The following is an 18,936-nucleotide window of genomic DNA, read 5'->3' on the forward strand; positions in this document are numbered from 1 at the left end:
GGCGCCTGGGTGGCTCAGTGGTTGGGCCTCTGCCTTAGGCTTGGGCCGTGGTCCCGGGGTCCTGGGATCGAGCCCCACATCTGGCTCTCTGCTCAGCGGGGAGCCTGCTTCCTCCTCTCTCTCTCTCTGCCTGCCTCTCTGCCTACTTGTGGTCTCTGTCTGTCAAATAAATAAATAAAATCTTAAAAAAAAAAAAAAAGTTTAAAAAAAATAATAAAAAATAAAATAAAATAAAATAAAATACCTACTACAGGGGCACCTGGATGGCTCAGTGGGCTGAATGTCTGACTCTTGATTTCGGCTCAGGCCACGGTCCTGGGGTCCTGAGATCGAGCCCCACATCGGGCTCTGCACTCAGTGCAGAGTCTGCTTGTCCCTCTCCCTCTGCTTGCTCCCATTCTCTCTCAAGTAAAATCTTAAAATAATATATCAACTACACATACTTTACTGAAATGTTACTTATAACTGAGTCAAGCTCACAATTTACTAAGCTCAATGACTTTTTCCACCCGTGGTATAACCATGCCCACCTGCAGACACTGAAGTCTTCTGTCTCATCATCAAGCCCTCTCCCCACAGCTGCTCAGCCCTGGGAACTAGTTCTGCCTGCTCCCTCATTCCATGTGAACACAATCATACAGTATGCAGCCCTCCCTGGCTGACATGGTGGTTGAGACCATGAAAGTTGCCTCCCTCATTGCATATATTGGTAAACTGGTCCTTGTTCATTCCCGTGCAGTATTCTACCACATGGAGAGGTCACGACCTGTTTATCCATTCTGCTCCTGACACACAGTTGTGTCATTTCCTGTTTTGGGCGACTATGAATAAGGCTATGAATGTGTGCCTGTACGTAGGTTTTTAGGAACATGTGTGTTTGCAAATTCTTAAGGGAGCGTCATGTAAGTTCTACCCTAGGCATTTGCAGAAATGTCACATCTCTACAATAATGACAGCTCTTTCACACGGCTTGCAAAACACCAAAGTACTGAAGGCCTCAGCAGATGTTAAATCAGCACAAGCACCTTCCCTAGCAGAAGTCTGCTCTCGGGAATCTAATCCCCAGCCCCAGGGTGTGGACGAGGATATGAGATGACTGATCACCCAGAGAAAGGGATGTCGTGTGAGTCTTAGGGGAGCAGGGGGCTGTCATTAAGTTGGAGTTTTCTTATTTGAAATTTAGAGGAAGGCTCTGATGACATCTACTGCTTTTACAGTTGGAAAGTTAATCCGTGGAGGAACAGCGTCGACGAGATTGCAGGGAAGAACGGACATGATGAAGACAACATTTTCGGCACCTAGTAAACACCTTCACCACTGACAGGTCCATCACGAACCATTTTTATGTGTCTGAACATTTAGAAGAGTTCATCTGTGGAAGGTCATGAGACAACATCCCCCTTCCTCTCGGGCACCTATCTCTGACCTGAAAGGAATAACCCTCACTCCTTTCAAAGAGCCCTAAACCAGCCTGGCCTTCTCTAGTTAGTCCAGACTAGAGCAGATTTTAAGAATTTCATTTCTTGGGGCAGCTGGGTGGCTCAGTCAGTTAAGGTCTGACTTTGGCTCAGGTCATGATCACAGAGTCCTGGGATCGAGCCCCATGTTGGGCTCCCTGCTCAGTGGGGAGTCTAGCTTCTCCCTCTGCCTACCGCTCCCCCCGTTGTGCTCTCTTGTTCTCTCTGTGTTAAATAAATAAATAAAATATTTAAAAAAAACTTTTTTTTTTAATTTCCTTTTGCTCTGTCCCATGGCCCATTCATTCACGATCTGGGCCCTGGCCACATGTTGAGGCCAGTGATGTGCCAAGCGCCGAGAGTAGGGTGAACAGTCTGGGCACGGTCCCTGCTCCTGGGGGCTTGCGCTGAGTGGAAGAGAATAGGTATGCAACCAAATGACCCACAAGATCATGACAGACGGGGACGCCCGGGTGGCTCAGTCAGTTAAGCATCTGCCTTCGGCTCAGGTCATGATCCTTGGTCCCCTGCTTGGGCTCCCTATGCAGCAGGGAGTTTGCTTACTCCTTTCTCTCTGCCATTCCCCTCAGCTTGTATGCACTCTCTCGCTCTCTAAGAAATAAATACATAAAATAAAATAAAAAAAAGAAAAAAGATCATGTCAGATCAGGTAATGGGATAGCATGAGGCTGAAACCACATGGGCCTGTCCTGGGCGGTGGAGGCTGCTTCGTCTATGGTCACAGGAGTCTCCCTGAGGAGGCGACATTCGAGCTGGCCGGGAAAAGATCTGGGCACAGAGAGTTCCAGGCAGGGGAGCAGCAGGTGCAAGGGCCCTGAGATAAGACTGAGTCTGGCAGGCTGGAGGCACAGCTAGAAGGCCAGGGTGGCAGGGCTTGTGGGAGACAGAAGAGGGGCCAGAGGAGGAAGCACAGAGTGGTGCATGCAGGGTCCTAGAGCCATAGTGAGAAGCTGAGACTTTCTTCTCAGAAGTTGCTGGAGGGTGCAGCTGAGAGGTGGTATTACCGGTTACTCTTTAAAGGTGTCCATCTGGGTGCTGTTTGGTTCCAAAAGGTCTTGAGTGGGAAAGCTAATAAGGGCTTACTCATCATGGGAGGCAGGAGGGTGTCGTGGTGAGAGTACTGGCTTTAGAGGAAATCTGTCTGGGATGAAATGCCACTTCCACCACCACCTTGGGCGAGTCACTCAATCTCTCTAAGCCTCAGTTAACTCATCTGTATACTGGGAATAATAGTACAGCTGTTATAAGCACTACAGTAAGTGCTCCAAGGATGGCAGTCATCATCACCACCTCCAACACCACCACCATCACCACCGTCACCACCAGCAGCACAGTTAGGCAAGCCTTCAAGGCACAGGTTGCCCCCCGAGCCATCCCTCTTCCCTCCTGCATCCCCACAGAGCACAGCTTTTTGGAACTGAGGGTGAGAATCAGATCCCGAAGGTTCCTGAGCCTTGCATTGCCCGACCTCACACATGAATCTGAGCAAGGAGCCATGGGACACATCATGGCAGTTGCTGAAGCAGATGCAGCAGAACTAAAGAAGGCAGGCACAGGCTTCTGGAAATACCAAGTTTTCACCATGGCATGCTACACGTTGACCAACTCAGTGGCTTTCCAGCATGGCCAGGAGTCTTGCTTTCTTGGGGCTAGACCATCTGCCCCACTGCCTCCCATGGGCACCCTGGGGTCCTCAGGAAGGGGACAGCCCGGGGAAGAAAGCCCTTTGCCAGAGGAAAAGGTGAGTGGCGCAGGAACAGTATTGTCTGTGTACACAGTTGAGGCAGAGGGGGCCATACTTGTCCATTCATGGTGGACCTCCTCCCTAAACCCAGGTTTCCAGTGGGCAGCTGGCCGTTCAAGACCCACCCACTCTCCAAGATGCCCTCACATCTGACCGCAGAGGGAGCTTGGGCATCATTTCCTCGCCCTTCTACTGTATGAGAGGGAAACTGAGACCCAGGCAGAACCTTTTCAGAATCTGAAAAGAGGGCAGAGGTCCGCACATGGATGCTGAAGCCACATGGACCTGCATTCAACTCCCGGTCCTATTATCTACCTGCTGTGTGTCCTCAAGCAAGTGACTTCACCTCTCTGAGCATCAGTTTTCTTCTATGTAAAATGAGGCTCTTAATATTACCTCCTTGGTATAAAAATTAATCCGGGGGATCAAACTGTGTCCTCTTGTGCCCTCTCTAGTCCTTGTTGCTTCGGCTAGTTTTATTTTCAAGCTCTGCTTGCAAGCACATGTCCCCGAACCTCCAGGCCTGCTGCCTCAGTGTTGGAGGCTGGCACGAAGCGGGGTTTGGGGCAGCCTCAGCCGCCTCCGCTACTGTTGTGAACTTGCATCTCATTGGCTAATGTGGTCACATTCTTGTTCCGATTGACCAGGACGAGTCACCCACCCACTTCTAGAGTTGAAAGTGGACTCTGCTCCATTGTATTTTGGGGAATGGGAAGGTTGGTGGGTTAGCTCCACTGGAGAAAAATCAGGAAGGGTGAGTTATGTCATAGGAGGATAATGATTCCTACCACCAGTGCTGCCTCGTTCACTAGAAAAGTTTCTGCCCTATAACACGAGCTCAGTATATAATGGTTGAATGGATGAATGGAGGGGGAGAGAAGTTGATTCCTGGGAGTCTAGTGTAGTGAAGAGAACACTGGCCTGGGGGTTGGAGACCACCACAGCTCACAATCTTGGGTTGGAATCCCAAGGCAGGCCCGGCTGACAAGGCAGGCCCTCTAGGGGCTGATGAGGCCCAAAACACTGTTTTGTCCAATTCTCTGGAACAGAAAGCACAGACCACCTCCCTCACTGCCTCAGAACCACTAACTCCAGGGATGTGTCCAAAGGAGAGAAGTCCTCAACCCCAAGCCACCAAGGCCCAGGAGAGAGGCAGAACCCTGTTGCCAGGAGGGCCAGGGCCTTCCTGGGCAGGAAGTACACAGTATTCCTGAGCGGAGACAGGCTGGTCGGGCACACAGGGCCCCAGAAAGATGCTCAGGCACTCCCACAGAAGGCCCAGATCAGAGGGGAACTTAGCTGTCAGCTCTTTCAGGAAGAGACACAGCTATTCGGTGTCATCTCTGCAGGAAGCCCCAAAAGGCCACTAGACAAGACCCCTCCTGCCATCTACACATACTTCCTTTCCAAGAAGGAGCCTGATTTTCCTTGATGCGCTTAGAAACCATCAGCCAGGGTGTCCTGTACTCCGAGGCTGGCTTTAGAAAATGCCTGAAGCCACTTTCAAGGTTCCAGTTGTCAGCATCTGTCCAGTGCCCCACTCCCTCCCGTCTAATCTTCACTCTCTCATTCCTTCTTCCTCTCTTTAATTCATTCAGAGAGGAGGCTTACCAGAGTGGTCAAGACAACAGGCTTCGGAATGACACAACCAGGATGAGAATCCCAGCTCTGTCTCTTACAAGCTGTGTGATCTTATACAGGCTACCTAACCTCTCTGTGCCTCAGTTTTATCACCTGTTTGATGGAAATGGGAACAGTACCTACATCACAGGGTTATTATAAGAATTAAAGGGTTAACATTTGCTAAACATTTAGAATAGTACCTGCCATGGAGCAATGGTTACACTACAGTTAAGTAAAAACATTAATATTTGTTGAGGGCCCTGTACATACCAGACACTGTTCTGGATGCTTGGGACACATCAATGTACAAAACAAAGACTGCTGTCCTCAGGGAGCAGACATGCTAGAGATCAACAAAAAAACTTAACAAACAAGTACACCATGGAAAAATCAAAAGTAGGGAAGGGAAAGGAGAACTGAGAATATGTTGGGAGTAGAAGTGGCTGGTTTCCAGTTTGAAATAGGGTGGTGGGGGAAGCCCACTGAGAAGAGCAAAGACTTAAAGAAGAGAGTCAACCATGGAGACATCAGGAAAAAAACATTACAGTCAGTGTAAAGAGCTGTGCAAAGGCCCTGAGGCAGCTGCATGCCCAGAATGGTTGAAATACAGTAAGGAGGCCAGAGTGGCTGGCATTGAGTGAGGGGTTATTATGGGGTAGGCAGATCGTGTAGGACCCTGCAGGTCACTGAGATTCTGGAGTTTAGCTTGAGTGAGAGGGGAGCCATTAAGGGGCTTTGAACCAGGGAGGGACGAGAACTGACATACGTGTTAAGGTTTCCCTTTGGCTGCTGTGCTGAGAACAGATAGAAGGAGAACAGGGACACCAGTGAGGAGGTAATAATCTAAGCGAAAGTCATGGGGGCAGCTCTGACCTATGGTTGCAATGGAAATGGTGCAAAGTGGTCGGACTCAGGGCACATTCTGAAGGTAGGGACTATAGGACTTCCTGAAAGAATGGATATGGAGCACATTAAGAAAGATCAGCACCAAGGATGCCTGCAAGGTTTGGGGCCCCAAGGGCCGGGTGGGTGGGTTGCCACTCCCTGAGACGGGACAGACATCAGTGGAGCATATGTGGGGAAAGCAGAGGGCACTCGGGTGTGGATGTCCACACGGGGGCAGAGAGGAAGGGGCTGGCTGCAGACACCTGGGGCAGGTGGAGCAGTGTGGGCTGCAGGGGAAATGTGGCCGTCGCTGCAAACCAGGTGGGACCCTCGAGGTGAGCGAAGACTTGTGGGGAGGGGTGCAGCTGGTGCACTTCCACGGTGATCAGTCGCAGGGAAGAGGAACAGGGGGAAGATGCTATGAAGGAGTGACTGGGGAGAAGGGAAGACACCAGGAATCTATGGGGGCCCAGAAACCAAGCGTTGACAGTGGCAAGAGTGAGGATCAACTGTGGCTGCCATGGCTGGGTCCCCGGGAGCAGCATGGAACCAGCCGCCGGGTCCAGCGACGTGAGTCACACATGACCCTGACATGAACGGCTGAGACACCGCGTGATAGGCTTACAACCAATTCAACAAGTGTCCCCGGAGCCCCTGAGTGATAGCCATCGTGCTAAAAACACGGCACATACAGAACCTCATTTACCCAGATAATTGCACCAAGGGAGCACAACCCACATCTCACAGATGAGGAAACTGAGACACAGAGTGAGAACGACTCCTAGTCCGGGTGGTCAAGCATGACCTCAGAGCCCGGGTCCCTGATTGCTGTGTGACAAGGTCCCCCAAATCTCTGTGCAAATGAGGAGATGAATCAGAAACCAGTGTCAACTCACAGCATGAGGTGCTTGGAGGAAGCAGGCAGAAACAAGGGGCATGAACAGCTCTGCAGGGGCACTGGGAAGCCAAGATCTGGAGGCCCCTACCTGTCACTCAAAGCCAGGTGATCTCAGGCAGGCCATGCTCCCCCCAACCCCACCGCCCCCTCTGCCCAGAAATAAAGAGGCACAAGAACAAAACTGACAGCAGCCTAAGCCCTGAAAGGCATTTTTTTTTGTATCTCAAGGGATCACTCCTTTTTCTGCAACCCTTTCTGTCTTGCACTAAGAATCCCCTGGCAGGACATTGTTTGCAACTATGTAACAAAAATTCCTGGCTAGGGCTGAGGCTCTAGGGCTGCCACGTGGGGACAGAGGACAGCTGGTCTCTTCCTGGTGGAATGTCCTGGATGGCCTAGAGGCCGGATGTAGCAGGCCAGGAGGCGCCTGCTTACAGGAAACAATTGGCCCCAAACAGCTTGGAGCTCCAGCTTCTGACAGTGATGGCCCGCCCCCTCCTCTGGCTTCCCCACCAAACACTGCCATTCCCAGAATAGAAGGCCTCTGATAGCGTAGCCCAGGGAGATTAAGCTAAGCACTCTATGGTATCTTTGCACTTAACCCTCACAACGACCCTGTTAAAAAGGAGGGGCATGACCATTATCCCCATTTCAGAGTGAGATCTGAGTCACAGAGATGTGAAGCCAATCAACTGTGGCTGCCGTGGCTGGGTCCCCAGGAGCAGCCTGGAACCAGCCGCCGGGTCCAGCGATGTGAGTCACACATGACCCTGACACGAACGGCTCGGTCTCACAACCAATATGTGGCAAAGCCAGGATCTGAACCCAGGACTCTCCAGCTGCAGTCCACACCCACTCCATCACTGCGCTGCACACGCCAGAGGGGAGCTGGAACCTGGAATACCAACAAGGGGCCTTTGCCTGGCACACAGTAGGTACTCAGGAGAAGCAGCTGCACACAAACAAAGACTCTGTGCTTGGCGTGGCTGCTTCTTCCTTTCTTCCCAACACATATCAGACACCATGAATCACTCGCGTGGAAGGATCACAGTGGGCAAGGTGTGGAGGGGCGGCCCCTCCCCAGAACCCAGGCTCACTTTCTCCTGGTCTCCCATCAGTGTTGTGTTGACAGCATGGGGACAGCAACTAGAAGGCCTGAGGACAGCAGGACAGGTGGTGTGTGCCACTTTCAAAGCACGAGGCACCAGCCAGGGCAAAGGGCAACTCCCAGCTACCTCCAGTATTTCAAGAAGCTTCAAGGAAACCATCAACCCCCTCTCCACACAAGGGCCAGAGAATCCTCACACAGTAGCCAGAGGGGCCTGAGAAGTACAGGTCGGATGCTGTGTCCCTTGTCCAACCCTCAGGGGCACCCCACGACACAGAGGGTACAGGGTACACCACACAGAGGGTACAGCTCAAGTCCTGGTCTGGGCTTTCGAGACCCTGCATGACCCCACGTGACCCTACGCAGCCTGACCCTTTCTTGCAGAAAAGAGTGAGCACCGCAGCCTGCCTGTCCGTCTTTGAAAGGCCAGCTGCCCACTGGAAATCTGGGCTCAGGGAGGGGGTCTACCATGAATGGACAACTATGGCCCCCTCTGCCTCAACTGTGTACACAGACAATACTGTTCCCCCTGAGCATGCGCTCTCCTTCTGGAAGCCTGCATCCTGCTGCAAAGCATCTGAGTGAGTGTATGGGGGGTGGGGTGGGTATGCGTCCTCTTGGGGAGCACACACCCCGAACTTCTCTGATCTCTGCCCTCACCCTTGGCTCCGTGCCCTGGCCTCCTCACTCCTCCCAATCATGCTTTGCCACAGCTGCCCAGCACCCCTCGCCTCGCCCCTCAGCCCTCTCTGGGTGCCCTCTTCTTATCAGAGAGCCACCCTCGCAGACCCCCACCCTTCTGAGTTGTTTCCTTTCCCCCCGGAGCCCTTGTCTCCCTGCCATGAGCGCTTATCTGCTGTCTGTGCCCCGTCTCCCCCACGAGAACGTAAGCGGTGTGAGGACAAGCTCTAGGGGAGCTGCCTTCATGACGGCCGTCTCAGTCCAAGAGCCCAGGGAATATCAGCTGATTAATGAATGACTCTTCTGGCCATCGCCTGGGTTGGGGAGCAACACACCCAGCTTCCAGGTCATGGGTGAGCTTGCCCATCTTCTGTGTGCAAAAGAAGGGCAGGGCAGAGGGGGCAGGCAGCCACCCCAAGGACAGGGCAGCCACGTACCTCCAGGAGCTGCGCAGCACTGGGCCGGGTCTCCGGGTTCTTATCGAGGGCCGTCTTCAGGAAGTCGCGGAACTCCACAGACCTGGGGGGGTGGGCACAGGTGGTGGCAGTCAGCTCAGAGTAGGGCAAGAACTGAGAAAATTCCCGAGTCACAGACTCTGCTCTCCTGGGAGTCATGTGCTTCCCCGACACAGCCCTCAAAAGACAAAGGGTGCCTTCATGAGCAAAAGCAGCGAAGGCGACAGGGCTTTCAAGATGACCTTCTCATCATGAACATCATTGTACAGATGGAGATATGGACATCAGCGGAGCAGGGATTTGCCCGAGGCCACAGAGCAAAACAGAGAAGCAAGGGGGTTTAAGTTTGAGCCCCCGTTCCCAGCCCAGGGCTTCCCCCAGGCCCGATTAGGCACTTCCTCCCATAGTGGCATCCGCCTTCCTGGCTCACACAGTCTGCGCTGAAAGACAGCCCATGTCAGGAGCACAGAGGACAGGAAAAGGAATGGAGGGCACAGGTGGCTCAGAAAGGCCAGGAGACCCCCAGGCCTAGCAGGACCAGGAGAGCCCTGGCCCTCCACCTGCCCAACCCCACATGTCCCATGTCCCAGGCCCACTGGCCACACAGCAAATACCCTCAGGCAGGCTTGCTCCTTACCACTTGGAAGGTGAGAGCAGCGTGGGGGGATCCGACTTGGCAATCTTGAGCAGGACCCGCATGGGGTTGAGCTCATGGTGCGGAGGCTCAATCTGGGCCATCTCAATCAGAGTGATGCCCAGGGACCAGATGTCAGCTTTGTAGTCGTACGGGGTGTCCTTCATGGTCTCACACATCACCACCTCAGGGGCCATCCTGAACCAACCAAGGACAACAGAGGGCTAAGAACCTGGCCTCCCCAGGCACTTCTCAGAGATTCAGGGTCAGGGGTCACCACCAGCCAGTGTCAGAGAGTTGATGGCACTCCCAAATCACGATGTGCATTAGGGTCCATCCCACTGTCTTCCTTATGATGGTCTTCACTTGGAAAGATGCCTTCAGGAGGGGGTCCATGGCCATGTCCAGCTGCAGTTCCCGATGTCTGCCACGAGATGGCAGCAACAATCCAGAACACAGAGTCCTGGGGAAGGGGCGGGTGGAGGCAGAGGGGAGGGTGGCCCGAGACCAACTGGGGGCACAGGTGGGCTGAGAGAATACAACTGCACAGAGAGAAGGGATGGGAGAGAACAGGAGAAAGAGGAATAAAAGGGCAGAGAGAGAGAGAGAGAGAAAGAAAGGGTGAGTTATAAGCAAGCAAGAAAGGAGCTTAACTCCCAAGTGAGAATGCATGTGAAAAACAGAAAGTAATTAGGTATGAAACTGAAAGAGTTTTCATGGTTTTTTTGTGTGTTTGTTTGTTTTTTTAAGTAACAGTTTTGGAAAAGAAGGAAACACAATGGTCTAGAAAAGTCCAGAGAAACTTCACAGGAGGGTAGGAATTGTTCATCCTCACAGTCCCAGCCCAGGGCCTCCCATTCAGTCTGTACTTGTTGAATTAAACAGGAATTGAACCATTTTCTGGGGGTTCCCGTTCAGGTGTTCTTAATGGAGCATTTTCTATATGTATCTTCCCATTTAATGCTCATAACAACCTGTGAACCCTGATTTCGTAGAGGAGGAAACTGGGCCACAGGGAAGCTAAGCAGCTTGGCCAAGATCACAGCACTCCTGAGGGCTGCCGCCTGGGCTCAGACCCAGCAGGCTGACCCACGAGCTCTTGCTGCTGTCCTCTCTTTACAGCAGTCCCAGGTCACCTCGGGGAGTCTGAGGTTCGACCTTCAGTCCACCATCCCCATTCCAGAAACTGCAAGACTCACCAGTAAGGCGTTCCTATGAAGGAATCTCGCTTCTGCAGAGTTTTCAGATTCTTGGCAGACACACCAAAGTCAGCTGCAAGACAAAAATCAGACAGAGTATTCATTGGACATTCCTCCACCCACAGCCCTGGGGTGTGAACTCGGAAACAGACGTTCCAAATCAATTAACAGGTACCATTTCCTACATAGCTAAGTTCTGATCATTAAAAACAGACCTACTGATATAAAGATACATAGAGACATGCACCTTCCTTCCTGCTAATGAGAGTATAAATTGAAGAGCCTTTCAGGAAAGCAGTTAGGCAATAAATCGCAAGAACCTTTCAAGTATCCACACTCTTCTGATCCCGCAATTCCAGATCTAGATAGTTACCCCACTGAAGTCATCTTAAACGTAAAAACAGTTTGCAGAGTGATGCTCATCGAAGCACTATTGTAATAATGACCAATTTTTTAAAAAAACCTAATTGTTTGACTTTCAGGGAGTGATTTTAATCAGCAATAATTATGCCTTGGATGGTCACTGGCCATCATAACGTTTCTACAAAAAGCTGAGAGGGTGATTTTAAAACTTTATATTCAATATATAATATATTTTGTCTTTTCCAAAAGGGATCTAAGCTGGCATATCAAGGCAAGTGCACACGCACACCAAACACATACACACACACAGGAAGATGAACCAAGAAATTGAGAGGTAAGAAAGATAAAGGGTAAACGACTGAACAGATTAAGAAAAATGGGATGTGTGGCCACATGGCCATATTTTATTGGTATTATTGAAGTATTTTTATTCAATATTTTAACACTGAATTATACGTATTAATACATGTCAATATTAGGGGTGCTTGAGCAGCTCAGTCACTTAAGTGTCCAACTCTTGATTTTGGCACAGGTCACGATCTCAGGGTCATGACATCAAGCTCCACGCTGGGCATGGAGTCCACTTAAGATTCTCTCCCTCCCCTTTACCCCCGCCAAGGCAAAACAAAACAAAACAATCGATATTAAACATTTAGTACGTATTTAATAAATGAAATTAATATTTAACATGTATTTAAATGTTATAATATTTAACACAATATTAAGATACTGTATTTATATACTTCTTAGGTTAAGTAGGAAAGGGGAGGATGCCAGTTGAACATATGGTATGCTCCCTCCCCAGAGAAAAGGGCAGAGATCTACATGAACCAACTTGGAAGAAATATGCCAACTTGCTAAACCAGCTGCATACGGATCATGAAACCAGACAAGGTTTCTTCTACTTTTCTCAATTTTTTAAATTTACCATGATGAACACGTACAACTTTCAGGAATGATATAAATAAAATGTATCTTCAAACACACCCCACACTACCAGTCTTCCTTCACATGCTCACTACTACAAAAAGAATCCAATGCCACGAAGAATAATCTCCAATTCCTGTCTTCAAGGGTAAAGTTTCATTTTTTTAAAAATAGAAATAAGCATATTTATTGTCATGTTTTCAAAAAACATTTCAACTAATAAGTTAAGATAAACTTTTACGTGGCAGAAAAACAGGTAAGTTTCATCTTGATTAAAAAATAAATTGAGGGGGTGCCAGGTGCCTCAGATGGTTAAGCATCTGCCTTTGGCTCAGGTCATGATCTCCAGTGTCCTGGAATCACACCCTACATGGGGCTACCTGCTCAGCAGGGAGTCTGCTTCTCTCTCTCTTTCTGCCCCCTTACCACACTCATGCATATGCTCTTTGTAATGAACAAATTTAAAAAAATAATAATAATTTTAAAATAAATCAGTACAAAAAGTCAGGAGAAGGGAAAGGCACCTGGGTGACTCAGTGGGTTGAGCATCTGACTCTTGGTTTCGGCTCAGGTCATGATCTCAAGGTCATGAGACTGAGCCCATGTAGGCTTCCATGCTCAGCATAGAGTCTGCTTGGGATTCTCTTCCTCTCCCTCCACCTCCTAGGGTGCTCTCTCTAAAATGAATAAAATCGGGCATCTGGGTGGCTCAGTGGGTTAAAGCCTCTGCCTTTGGCTCAGGTCATGATCCCAGAGTCCAGGGAGCCTGCTTCCTCCTCTCTCTCTGCCTGTCTCTCTGCCTACTTGTGATCTCTGTCTGTCAAATAAATAAAATAAATTAAAATAAATAAAATAAATAAATAAAAATAAAATAAATAAATAAAATAAATAAAAATAAAAATCTTTTTAAAAATGAATAAAATCTTTAAATAAATAAATAAATAAGAATTCAGAAGGAAGCAACATCTTGAGCAGACTGGTGAAGCTTAATGCAAAAAGTTGCCAAGCCACATAATTACCAGCCCCACAGGAAGCCTCCATCTAGCTCTAGAAAGGAGCTGGCCGGAAGCACAGATCTAGGACACGGGCTGTTCTGGAGCGCTTGAATCAGACCAACTGGTTCAAACCAGGAAGGAGCACAATGCTAAGTGGGGGGTCTGAATACCAGAGAACCGGTTCGAGTCTTGGCTCTTCTATTTCACTGGTTCATTCACCTGTTCACTGGGGTGACTTCCAGAGCCAGACATTAGCCAAGAGCGAACCAAGTGAACCAAGGCCTTGCCCTTGGGCAGCTCAAAGTTTAGTGGTGCAAGCAGATAGCCACCAAACACCAGTTAATCTCTATTCCTAACTGTGTAAGAGGGGAGCACAGGGATAGGAGAGTCCACAGTCAGGGAGGTGAGACAGGGCAGGGAGGGAGGGAGGGCTTGGAGGAAACACAGCTGAGGGCCTCCACACTGTTCCTTCATTCAACATATATTAATTGAACATCTATTTTGTGCCAGGCACAGTTCTAGGCACAGAGCTGAACCCAAATCTCCACCCTCATGTGGCTTTTACTCTAGCAATGAAAACAGGCCCTCAACACACCCCCATGTGATTCATGGTGGGGGCAGGGGCAGATGGGAGGCTTTTTTAAACCGGAGGTCAGGATCTGGGGAAAGATATTTCCAGACAGGGATAACAATCTGGTGGAAGGGCCTGGAGGGGCAGGGTAACGTGACTGGAGGGAGGGGAGGCAGAAGCAGTTAAGTTGGAGACAGGCAGGGGACGGGACAATTAGCAAACCTCCAACCTTAAGTATCCCTGTGTGTGACACACGGGTGGTGATACTAGCAGAATTACTTTGCAGGGTCACCATGAGGATTAAAGGACACTCGGAAAGCACTTGGCCCCAAGCCCTGTTCCTGGTAAATGCTCTGGCCATAGGGCAGGTGAGCTGGGAGAATTTTAGGCTGGGGCATAGCTACGGCTCCTGGGAGCCGTCAGGAAAACTGGTCTCTAAGCCCAGTCCCAGCTAACTAGATAGCAGCAGATGACGGGCCTGGGAGGACCATCTGGCCCAGGGAGGGACCAACAGCTGCTAAAGAGGGAGGTACAAAACCAGGAAACCCAGATGAGAAACTGGCTCTGTAGATGACTACCTGGGGGAGGCCAGGACGAATCACCACCCCTCTGGGTTCCTGGAGAAGAATGGCGGTGCCCGGCTCACCTCCTTCCTACAGGGCCTGGGGCCCACCTTCCCTGCAAACACCAGTAAGGGCTGGCCCTGTCATCCCAGGAAATCTGGAAACAGCAGTGACTGCTTCTCAGACCCAGCATGAGGTTCCCAGGAGGGAGGCAGGAGCTGCCACTCCCCTATCAGGGTCTCCAATCCCTGTCTGAGAAGAAAGAGGAAAAACAGAAACCACCAACTTTCACAATGACACACAGTTGGTCCCCCAGACCCCTCCCAGCCAGCCTTTGGGATAGCTGCTACTTCCCCCTTCTGCCACACAAGATCAGGCCCACCCAGGCAGCTCCTCCCTGCAGCAATGGACCTCAGGCTCAGGGAATGCAGTATGGGCTTGGACAATTCAAAGGGGGTTCCCCCAGGCAGTCTGTTCTAATAAAAATACTCCTCTCTCCTTCTCCCATTTTACAACAAGAATTGGAAACAAGGGCAGCAGGTGGGTGGGGAGTGTTTCGTAAATTATCACATCCATAAGGAAAGGGTCCATTTCTGCCTTGTCCACAGCCGCTCCCTCTGCACCACATGGGGCCCATGGAACACTGTTCCCAAAGGAACGACCAAATACATGAACTGCCAGTCTTTTGCTAGACCACCTTTGAAGTCTAGAAGAAAAGAACACTGGCTTTTAAGAAATATGTTTGACAGAAATTCTCTTTCTAGAAATAGATCCTCCAAACCAGATGATAACATACATGGAAACTTACAAAAGCATTATTCGAAAGCGTCAAAAATTGGAAGCTGCCAAGTTGTTGCTAGAGCTCAGCTGGCAAATGGTTAAATGATGGCACAGTCCAGCCATGAGCCACCAGGCAGCCCTTAAAAAGAATGAGGTTGCATGCGTGTGTACTAATGTGGGATGCTATCCCTAGCATGTTGCCTGGAACATGCTGTTGACTAATTGATGCATATGATAGAAGGTAGAGTGTGATTACAGTTGTCTTTTAAAAGAACGACCTCTGCACACCATGTGAGCAGACACACCGCACACACAGAAGAGGGGTTGAGAGGTTACACGTCAAACTTAATATGTTGTCACCAACTCCCTGGAAGGAGGATTTTGGTGAGCATACCAAGGGGATCTTACATTTTTTACCTTTAGACACTTTTATTCTTCTTTTTTTTTAAACTTATTTATTTATTTGAAAGATAGAGATCACAAGTAGGACAGAGAGGCCGGTAGAGAGAGAGGAGGAAGCAGGCTCCCCGCGGAGCAGAGAGCCCGATGTGGAGCTCGGGATCATGACCTGAGCCGAAGGCAGAGGCTTTAACCCACTGAGCCACCCAGGTGCCCTGAGACACTTTTATTCTTTAAAATATTTTTGATACGGATGCCTGGGTGGCTCTGTCGTTGAGCCTCTGACTTTGGCTTGGGTCAAGCCCCGTGTCGGGCTCCCTGCTCTTCGAAGAGCCTGCTTCTCCCTCTCTCACTCCTCCTGCTTGTGTTGCCTCTCTCGCTGTCTCTGTCAGACAACTAAATAAAATCTTTAAAAATATATATATATTTTTTTTAATTAAGATTTTTTATTTATTTCTTTGTCAGAGAGCATGCGAGAGCGAGCACAGGCAGACAGAGTGGAAGGCAGAATCAGAGGGAGAAGCAGGCTCCCCACGGAGCAAGGAGTCTGATGTGGGACTCGATCCCAGGACGCTGGGATCATGACCTGAGCCGAAGGCAGCTGCTTAAGCAACTGAGCCACCCAGGCGTCCCAAAATATATATTTTTTATAAAGAGTACCTACTGCCTTTCTGGTTTAAGAAGATAAAATGCTCATAGCAAAAGTTCTTCAGGTTTGTGGGTTTTTGTTCTTGCTTTTTGAGTAAAACCCAGTGGGAGCCAGGATGTGGTGAGAGCACCTCGCACTTGCCAGGGGGTGAGCTGCACACGCTGGATGGAAGGCACACTGGCCGCAGCGGAGAGAGAAAACCCTGAAACGCGGCACACACCCAGCCAACACTTCTAACAAACACTGCTGTTTACTGAGAAGTGAGCAGGCATACAGTGCTGCACAGACATACGCCCATCACTTCGATCCTCCCCTGCATATCATTTTGTATATCATCAGCCTGTATATCCCTATGCATGTCGTTTACAGCCGTGACCCTTTGGGGGTAGATTATTACAGGGAAGATTATTACTCCACCCCCCTTTTTTTAATAAAACATTTTACTTGATTTTTTTAAGTCTTTTAATTTTTTAATAAACATATAATTTATTTTTATCCCCAGGGGTACTGGTCTATGAATCTCCAGGTTTACACACTGCACAGCACTCACCATAGCACATACCCTCCCCAATGTCCATAACCCCACCCCTCTCTCTCAGCCCCCCTCCCCCACCCTTTTTTTTAAGGTAGATTTTTGTTTTGTCTTTTTTCTGACACAGAATGAGAGAGAGAGAGAGAGAGAGAGAGAGAAACAGAGAGCGAGAGAGCACAAGCAGCAGGCAGAAGGAGAGGGAGAAGCAGACTCCCTGCTAAGCTGGGCACCCCCACCCACCCACCCAGATGGGGACTCAATCCCAAGACTTCGGGATCATGACCTGAGCAGAAGGCAGATGCTTAACCGACCAAGCTACCCAGGTGCCCTATTATTCCTCTTTGACAGATGAGAAGACTGAGGTTTAGAGACGTTAAGGAACTTGCGAACTGTCACCCAGCTCTAAGGACAGACAGGACGTTGAATCTGTGCTCTTTACCACTGCCTAGTCCTCTGTACACAGAAAAAAACACCGAAAGGGGACCTACAGGGTGCATTCTCTCAACATCAGGAGTGACTTCTGTTTCCTTCATTGTGGGTCTTATTGCAAACTGTCTGTATGACTGTATCTATCTATATACTCACTTATATATAGTTTCTTCCTGTTATCAAGGCAATGCTGCTTATAAAAAATTCAAACATTTACAGATGAGAAAGTCTCCATAATCCTGGTAGGGATAAACATTTATGAGTTTGCTGCATATAGCTCCAGATTTATATAAATAAAAGTGTATGTATAAATAAAAATACTTTTTAAAAATGAAATCAGATTAAACCTGCTATTTTGCAGCTGTGTTTTGTCCCTTCACGTATACATATACCTTTTTGTAAGAGATTACACATTTTCTACAATTTCATTTTCAATAGCTAAAGAAGATTCCATTGTACCATAACTTATTTAATTAATCCTCTACTGGAGTAAATTGGATCATTTCTCATTTCTTACTGTTACAAATACTGCTGCACTAAATATCACTGCACATATTTTCCTATACATGTGTAAATACCATATTTTCCTTTCTTAATTAAAAATTACATACATAAGAACAATTATATATTACACACATACACAAGGCTGTGAATTTAGAATATATGAATATATGTAACAAAATCTCTCATCCGTCCCCTTAACTGTAGACCACCAAAAGAATCCAAGAGGAGCCTTTTCCCAGATAATGTCAAGCTAGTTAAAGGCAAACCACTGTCCAATAAGAGTTCTGTACCCCCCTGCCCTCCTGGACCCTCCACCCCTGGCCAGTGAGTCTGTAGGCCAGCGTGGGTAGGGAAACCCTGGAATTCTAAGTCTGAGAACCTTCTATATGGTCCCCAACCAGGGATGGTACCTATGTTCCAAGACATGTTTGAAAGGGAATTTGGAGGGGGTGGTGCACCTGGGTGACTCAGTTAAGAGTCTGCCTTGGGCTCAGGTCATGGCTCCAGGGTCCCAGGATCAAGCCCCACATCAGACTCCCAGCTCAGCAGGGTGTCTGCTTCTCCCTCTCCCTCCCCCCTGCTCACACACATACTCTTGCATGCTCTCTCTCAAGTAAAAAAATAAAATTTTTAAAAAAATAAAAAGGAAAAGGAATGGGGGCTGTCTGGCCGTCACAATGAAGGGGAGTGCTCCTGCCATTTAGTGGGACAGAGCCACCGACACTGCGCCTCCCAAGGCAAAACACTGTCTCATCTAAAATGCCAGCGGTGGCCCTGCGGACCAACACAAGCCAGGGTCCTCACAGGACCCACCGGGAAGCGAAGCCTAGAGAGGGTGTGGGGCCTGCTGACACGGAGGTGGGGATGGGAGAAGGCAAAGGCTCCGTCCCCCAGCCCTGGAAGCCCATGGGCCCTCTTCCTCTGGATTACCACGCCAGCTCATTAAGAGGGAGGATCCACCAGGGCTCCCAAGGGACTTCTCTTAATTATCAGAACGGTCTGCCTTCCCAGGAGTGCCATGGAAACGGTCCCTGGCAGGGAGGCGAGAAGATTCTGAGACCAACTGCTTCCTGTCTCTGAGCCTCAGTCTCCCCCACCTACTAAAGACATCGCATCTCTGGCCAAATAGGAGACTGACCCAACTGCTCGACTTCTCCATTTCTGTGTTCATTTTCTCTTGTTGAAACACACGTGAGCACTACAGAGGCCCCCGTCTTCCCGCTCACCCCTCAGCCCCTCAGCCCCCCAGCCCTCCTGCTTCCCTCTCTCCCCTCTCCTACAGAACCCTGTCTTTTTCTGGTATGTTCTCTCTCAGTCACACATTCGGAACTCTGTTCTTGCTTCCAACAGGCCACGCCAGTCTAAGTGGATAACAACTTTGTTTTTCAGGCCAGTACAAATCTTCTCACCCTCTGGAGAACCGTCGACCCACCCCAACCACGCTGCTCCACGGAGAGAAAGAGGGAGCAGCTGGGCAAGGCTTCCATCTTGCTACCCAACCCCGCCTTCCTTCTCAGGG

The 18,936-nt window shown here is 49.4% G+C and overlaps 1 protein-coding gene across 1 annotated transcript in view; it reads right to left on the reverse strand.

Moving 5' to 3' along the window:
* The window catches only part of STK10 (serine/threonine kinase 10), a 119,452-nt gene that overhangs the window by 37,311 nt on the left and 63,205 nt on the right, over positions 1-18,936 (reverse strand). The window contains exons 5-7 of the mRNA XM_059417355.1: positions 10,706-10,778; positions 9,510-9,704; positions 8,855-8,936 (exon numbers count right to left, since the gene is read on the reverse strand). Of these exons, the coding sequence (XP_059273338.1) occupies positions 8,855-8,936; positions 9,510-9,704; positions 10,706-10,778 (350 nt within the window). The remainder of the gene's footprint in view (positions 1-8,854; positions 8,937-9,509; positions 9,705-10,705; positions 10,779-18,936) is intronic.

This window comes from Mustela nigripes, chromosome 12, assembly GCF_022355385.1.
Source record: "Mustela nigripes isolate SB6536 chromosome 12, MUSNIG.SB6536, whole genome shotgun sequence".
NCBI lineage: Eukaryota > Metazoa > Chordata > Mammalia > Carnivora > Mustelidae > Mustela > Mustela nigripes.